The sequence below is a fragment of the Suricata suricatta genome, chromosome 7 (assembly GCF_006229205.1).
Source record: "Suricata suricatta isolate VVHF042 chromosome 7, meerkat_22Aug2017_6uvM2_HiC, whole genome shotgun sequence".
NCBI lineage: Eukaryota > Metazoa > Chordata > Mammalia > Carnivora > Herpestidae > Suricata > Suricata suricatta.
The window spans coordinates 98,203,601-98,210,683 of NC_043706.1; the positions used below are offsets into that span (position 1 = coordinate 98,203,601).

At 34.0% G+C, this 7,083-nt stretch overlaps 1 protein-coding gene across 1 annotated transcript in view; it reads right to left on the minus strand.

Moving 5' to 3' along the window:
* Positions 1-245: 245 nt before the first annotated feature.
* The window catches only part of HDAC2 (histone deacetylase 2), a 30,347-nt gene continuing 23,509 nt past the window's right edge, over positions 246-7,083 (minus strand). Inside the window, exons 9-14 of the mRNA XM_029945531.1 lie at positions 5,978-6,118; positions 5,625-5,733; positions 4,895-5,025; positions 4,275-4,430; positions 1,518-1,575; positions 246-621 (exon numbers count right to left, since the gene is read on the minus strand). Coding sequence (XP_029801391.1) covers positions 591-621; positions 1,518-1,575; positions 4,275-4,430; positions 4,895-5,025; positions 5,625-5,733; positions 5,978-6,118 — 626 coding nt within the window. The 3' untranslated portion in view covers positions 246-590. The remainder of the gene's footprint in view (positions 622-1,517; positions 1,576-4,274; positions 4,431-4,894; positions 5,026-5,624; positions 5,734-5,977; positions 6,119-7,083) is intronic.

The window sequence follows — 7,083 nt, forward strand, 5'->3', positions numbered from 1 at the left end:
CCTGCTCGTGCTGTCTCTCTCTGTCTCTCAAAAATAAATAAAAAACATTAAAAAAAACCCAAGATGGCAGAATTCCTATCGCATTAAGAAATATTTACTGTAAAATACTCTTTCTTCAATAGTAAATGGATGTCCTTGAAGTTGTCATCAGTTATCTTTCATCTCTAGTGTATTCTAATTGTACACAAAGTCACGTTATTTGCCTCTGAAAAAAAGGCTTCATGTAAGAAACGGACAAAAGACAATCCAAGTACAATTTTTTAATAAAGATAATTACAAAAGATGGAAAAATCAGCTCAGAAAGGCCAATTACTTCTTTAATAGATCAGTTTTTTGACATAATAACTCACATCAATTTTAAATACTATCACATAAAGGATGGTGGAGAAAAGAAATTTTGCTTCATAATTAGAAAACTCACAATAAAACTTGCCAAGAAAAACAAAAACAAAAAAAGCCATTTTGAAAATAAATACAGTCCATGCCAAAGTAGTATAAAATGAAGCCAGAAGTCTTCAAAAAGAAAAAAATTTTCTTCCCGATAGTTACTCAATCTTTTATGGTTTCTGATACTGATGAGACACTCGAATTCAAGGGTTGCTGAGCTGTTCTGATTTGGCTCTGTTAAAAGAAGCAACATAAAATATTAAAGTCCTGGAGGGTCATGCCAAGAAACACACAGTGATAATGGCTTGAGTATATTTTTGGAGTACAGACTACCTTAATCTTTCCAGTGATTTTACAATCTATTCCATGTTATCCTATAAAGGTTAGCACAAAATTATATGTGGTCAAGCATTTTTAAATGCTTTCTGATGATAAACACCTCAATTATGATTTTGCCAAACAAAACTAAATAATGAACTGTGTTGTACTAGCCCAGCATTTAAATTTACCCATCTTGGGTGGTTCAGTCGGTTAAGTATCTGACTTCAGCTCAGGTCATGATCTCACAGTTCATGAGTTTAAGCCCCAAGTCAGGCTCTGTGCTGATAGCTCAGAGCCTGGAGCCTGCTTCAGATTCTGTGTCTTCCTCTCTCTGCCCCTCCCCAGCTCTTGCTCTGTCTCTTGGTCTCTCTCAAAAATAAATAAACAGTAAAAAAAAATTTTTTTTAATTTACCCATCTCCCAACACCAAAAAAAAGTAATCATCACGTATACAGAAATAAGAGCACCATGAAAAGATCACATACAGTGAATAGCAGAAGGTCTGATACATTACGTACAATACATATTGATTTAATGTTCAGTTATGTATTACTAGTCTTTACCATTTTTTCAGGCAAGATATGTAAGTAACAAACCAACAGGTAACACAAAAACTGACAGTTAAGATGGCATATATTATCTTGTGCACCAATACAGAGTAAAATTTAGAATACCTCATACAATTTACTACTAATGCTCTCAGTCAAGTTCAGTCCAGCATGTCTCAAAAGTTTACACATATAACATACCTAAATATATTTATTATTTTTATAGTACATAAAAATTACTAGATAAGAAATACAATTTACCCTTTGGTATCTGTTTTTTCACCACTACTGTCCTTGGATTTATCTTCTTCCTTAACATCTAAAAATCAAAAATTGCAAAGAGATTAAAACTTATTTTAAAATATAAAAAATATATATCTTAAAATATACCTTGCTTAAAATATAAAAAGCTGTCTTAGGGGCACCTGGGTGGCTCAGTTGGTTTGGCATTCGATTTCGGCTCAGGTCATGATCTCGCAGCTCGAGATCCAACAATGGGCTCGCTGCTGGCAAGCCTGTCAGTGCAGAGCCGACCTCAGATCCTCTGTCCCCTTCTCTCCCCCTCCCTGGCTTGGGCTCTCCCAAAAATGAATAAATTCTTAAAAAGCTTTCCTATACAACCTTACTATTCATGAATTCAGCAACTATCTGAGCTGTTTGGTGTTGCGCTGAATGAGAGAGGTTCAAGGAGTCAGTGCCCTTTGTGGGTCTGGTTCCCGTGCACCACAGCAGGACAGCTGGGGTACGGCCTGTGGAGAAGTTCTGCCTACAGACATGAGCACGGCAGCACTGAGGGCGGCTGCTTCTTACAACAATTAATGACATTTAAGAGATGGCCTAAGAATGAATAGCTTTTGGGTGGGAAAAGGGATGAGGTATCTTGAACAGAGGGAAAACTTAAAAGGACTCTGAGTCAAGATGGAATTAGCAGGTTAGAAGGAAGAGATGACAGACTGCTGGGACTGAAGTATTCTGAGAAGAGGAGAAAATTAGGTAACTTAAGCCCAAGACACAGCGGAGGCTAAATCCTACTGCTTATACTATTCACTTTAACCCTCCCTCACTGTGTAAGTATTGAAACTCTACCATTTTAATAAAAATCAATAAAATAGTAATATTAACACAGTAACTCAAGATTACTAAAACAAATTAGCTCAAATGTGAATTTCTTCTTTAAAGAAGCGTACGAGCCAAAGTTGTGAAGTAATGACCTAATAATAAAGACACAGCGGTTATACCCATCATCACTAAGCATTCTACACACACACTGCAGGGGACTGGTCTGCCTTACAATACAAACGTGTGTGTGACAACAAAGATGACATTTCTTTGGATTTCTGGCTTAATTTTGGATATGTAAGTCAAATAACTCAAATTGCCAAAATGGAACTGGGAAAGGGAGGAAGACAAAGAAATGGCCCCAACTTTAGGTTCTGACTAAAGATTTTTAAAAATGTTTTCTATGGTAGATTTCTTCACGTGCGTGTGGTAGGACAAGGGATTTTAACAATCGGAAGGCCGTATATGAGAGCCCCATCACAAAATCATTTTTTAAAAAGTTATCATTATCAGCAAGAAAAGTTTTGAGGAGCTAGATACTAAGAGATCGATCAAGTACCAGGCCATTAAGCCAGGCAAAAGGTATTCTCTTTTTAGCTAAAAAGGCAATGAAAGACAAGCAGGACCCTAGCAAACATGTTTTCCCATTTGGAAACAAAAAAAGGACAAAAAAGATAAAGATTTTTAAAATGAGAAGAAACTGAAAATGACAATAGGAATACACAGGGACAGAGAGGAATGAAAAATACTAGAAAAATCCTACCTAAAGCAAAGTCTTCCTTACCTCAAACATAGATGGAATTTCTGGATGTCAATCAGTACATAAGAGCAGACTGGAGCCATCATTGTGATACATTGGAAAGTTAAAGTTATAAAATGGTAGAGAATGGTAGCCTACAGAGGAGCGAATCATGAGTAAAAGAACAGAACTACAAGGAGCAGATATGCTGTGAAATCCTAACCTCTCTAGTAAAAAAGAAAAAAGAACCCGGTAAACAGTTTATTCATGAAACTTCAATATAACAAACAGAAGGAAAAGGACGCTGGCCCAGTATCTCTATCAGTTTTCTGCATGCTACACGGTTAAAAATTAACAGCCAACTAAAACTCATGCTATCACCATTACTTGTGTACAGGTATCAAGTATCCAACCAAGGAATGCCCTGAGTGTTGAGAGTAGACATTTAAGATCCAGTGTTCCCTAGCTTTATGCAGCCCAATCTAGCAAGGAGATACATAAAATCCTGTAACGAGGCACTATAATACGTGTTAAGTAAAAGGACCAACGTATTGTGTAAGAGCTCTGGGAACTCAGATAAAAGATAACTGATTCTGGTAGTAAATTCACCACATAGAGCATCATTTTGTCAAAAGACAAACTAACACAGCATTTTCAAAGTTACATTACTGAAGTATAAATACCTCTTCTTCAACCCGGCTTCCAAATCCCTTATCTTTCCTCAGTTTTATGTTTTCACCAAATAACTTCTGAACAAAGTCTATTCTAGCTTTTTCACAATGGTGAAAAAAATCGGTCTAAGGATAATATAACTCTTCTTTTGTGTTTTATTCCCATCAAATAAGCTTTATGTAATTAAAGATTATCTCAGAATTTCAGTTCTGCTCACAGACTACAAACGGATCTATAACCACTTGGTCTTCTCATCCAGTCTGTATCATAGTATAATGTTTGCTATTTTATGCCTATGACAGCAAGAGAAGGTAATAAGGTTTTCTACATTTTTATGAGCAAATGTGACTAGTAACATTAACATAGCCCTAAATAAAAGATTTAAGAGCTAAGCACCACTTACACTGGGAAAAAAAGTCACCTACCTAGCACACACCCCTCTCTAGTACTTACCTGTGTAATGGAGTTAAGGATCTCATAAAAAATGCAGTGAAGCTCACTTTAAAAATTTACAGTTAAAAATACCTTTACCAAAAAATAAATCAGACCTGCTTTTTTGTCCTCTGTTTCTTTCTTGTCTTCTTCAATCCTAGCTTTCTTTGCTCCTTTCTTATGATCAGCCACATTTCTACGACCTCCTTCTCCTTCATCCTCAGAATCGGAGAATTCTTCATCACAAGCTATTCGTTTGTCAGATGCTCGAACTAATTATATAAAGATTTTAGACAGACAACGTTGAAAACATCATTAATACCAAGTATGTTAGAATGTCCATACCACAATAGTACACCATTATGCTATCACTCTAGTAATCAATAATAAAGAGAATGAGAGGCTGGAAAGCCAAACAAAAGATGCTTAATGTTATTCAATCCATTCTACTTTAGATAAATGGAATTACTAATTAATTCCCAAATATACATAATTAAATTTGATCACATGTACAATCACATGAACTGAAAACACTGACACTCAAATCAGGCTGTAAGACGTATGAAAGTTAAAACTATGTAGGATGAGCAATGGAAGAAAAGGCCAGTAACAATGGTGTGCTTGGGAAACATGACCCACAGTGAAGTTCTCAGGCCACGAAAACCTTCAATTTGTAGTGATGTTTTTAACAAACCAGAAAAATGTAACAGAATAAAACATCAAGGCATTCTCTTACTAGAAATTCTCTTGTCTGGATCTTCTCCATCTTCATCTCCGCTGTCTTCATGAACAGCATCTTCTGGAATAGCTTGCATCTGGACGCCAGGTGCGTGAGGTAACATGCGTAAATTTTCAAATAAACGCTGTCTAAATTACACATGCAAATGTATTAGACAAAATTAATTTTCTTTCAAGCTCCTCTTAAATGTAACAGGAAACATTAAGCAAAAATTTCATCTTTTTTCTGACTTAACCGAGGAGTTAAATTAGTAACATATAAAAGTAATGATACTTTAGACTATCATTAACCCATTCAATTCTCAATATTTATAATGTAGGTACTATTGCATCCCGCATTTCACTGGTGAGAAAATATAAGCCTAAAGGCAAATTAACCTGCCAAATGTCACACAACTAGTGTGTGGCAAAGAGAGAGGACACAGACTCAGGCCTGTGTACTATAATAACCCTCTACACACTTTGTTCTTAGAGATAAAGCTTTATCAAAATGTTTCCAAAAATGAAAACTTCACTTTCATGTAAGGCAAGAAGTATAAAACTTACAGAACCTTTGCAATTTAAAAATACATTTAATAAAAAATGCAAGTATTTTTGAGCATTTTCATTATCTCAGGGAAAAAAATAAGTAACCTTAAGGTTTCAAATGCTTTTGAATTAGAAGAAAGGAAATATCTGATACAGAAAGCAAAAGATGAAATGCTTATCAAATCAATTTGATTTCTTACTTGATCTTTTCCATATATTCTGGAGTGTTCTGGTTTGTCATGTTTGAAGGACTAATATGCAGTTTGAAGTCCGGGCCAAAATACTCAAAGTAATCGTTATATGGCAATTCTATTAAAAACAATGAAATAAAGTGACATATTGAAAGCTCAGTTTTCACACAAATTCATGCAAAAAATCCAGACACAAGTTGTGAAATATTCCCCCAGGAAAATGCTTAAAAAAGAACACAAAGGGAACTTATTAAGTGACTAGTCTATTTATATGGTTTTAGAATCCGCTCTAATTATCCATACATCCATGTGTATATATGAACGGTTCCAACCACTAAAGATATCATAATAAGAATACTTACCATTAGGAATCTCACAGTCAAGGGCAACTGCAGTCTCGTATGTCCAACACCGAGCAACATTACGAATTGTGTATCCACCTCCCCCAAGCATGAGTAATGGTAAGTTGAAAGTTTTTACAACTTCTACACATTTAGCATGACCTAAGACAAATAAGATCTGAGTCACAACAAATCTAAATATTTTAGCAGTTTAAAAAATAAGTTTTAAAAAGATAATAAGTGCAGTTTTACTCAACCAAAATGACTTTTCTAAATATTTAAATATGTAAAAATTTCAAAGAATTTCTAGTCTAAAACTTTTAAATCATACCTTTCACACAATGATATATAAAACAAAAGATATAATTGGTTATTTTAGCAAGTATCCCTGATACAAAAGTCAAATATACAACTAAATTAAGATTAAAATATGAATAGAACACATATCTTTTTATTAATGTATTAAGAAGTTCTATGATATGATGATTCTATGTTCTTGTGATGTTACATGGGAAAAAAGTTACAATGAAACATACACAATCTAAATTTTACCACTGGACACACACAGACACATTATGGAAAGCTTGTAAAACAAAATTTAACTGTGGGTTATCAGCTGTACTATGAATAATTTTCTTATCTAAGATTAAAAAATAACATCTAGTGGTTTCATCTTAGCTTGGGCAAAGCATGCAGTATTTAATACATAGTAGCAAAATATTTACTATTGAAGCTTGAAAAGATGTGAGTTCTTTGTGTGCAATCTTTCATTTATGCATGTGAGAGGGTTGTCTTTTTTTTTTTAATGTTTTTACATTGTAGTACTTGTTTTGCTTGTTGGTGGTGTTTGCTTATTTAATACATTCCGTCAAGGACAGAAAAAAAAAATCACATCTATTACTATAAGAAATACTTCAACAAATTTCTATATGTAGAAATTTGAATAAAAAGTAAACCTAATATAAAAACAAAGTACTTCTGTGGATAAATGTAATAGTTCTATAATCAATTATAAGTTAGTTACCAGTAATTTGATACATTATTTAGGCAAACAAATCAATCTTCAAAGAAAAAAAAACCCTTCAATTATAAAAGAAAACCATACTTACTGAAGAATATTCGGAAAA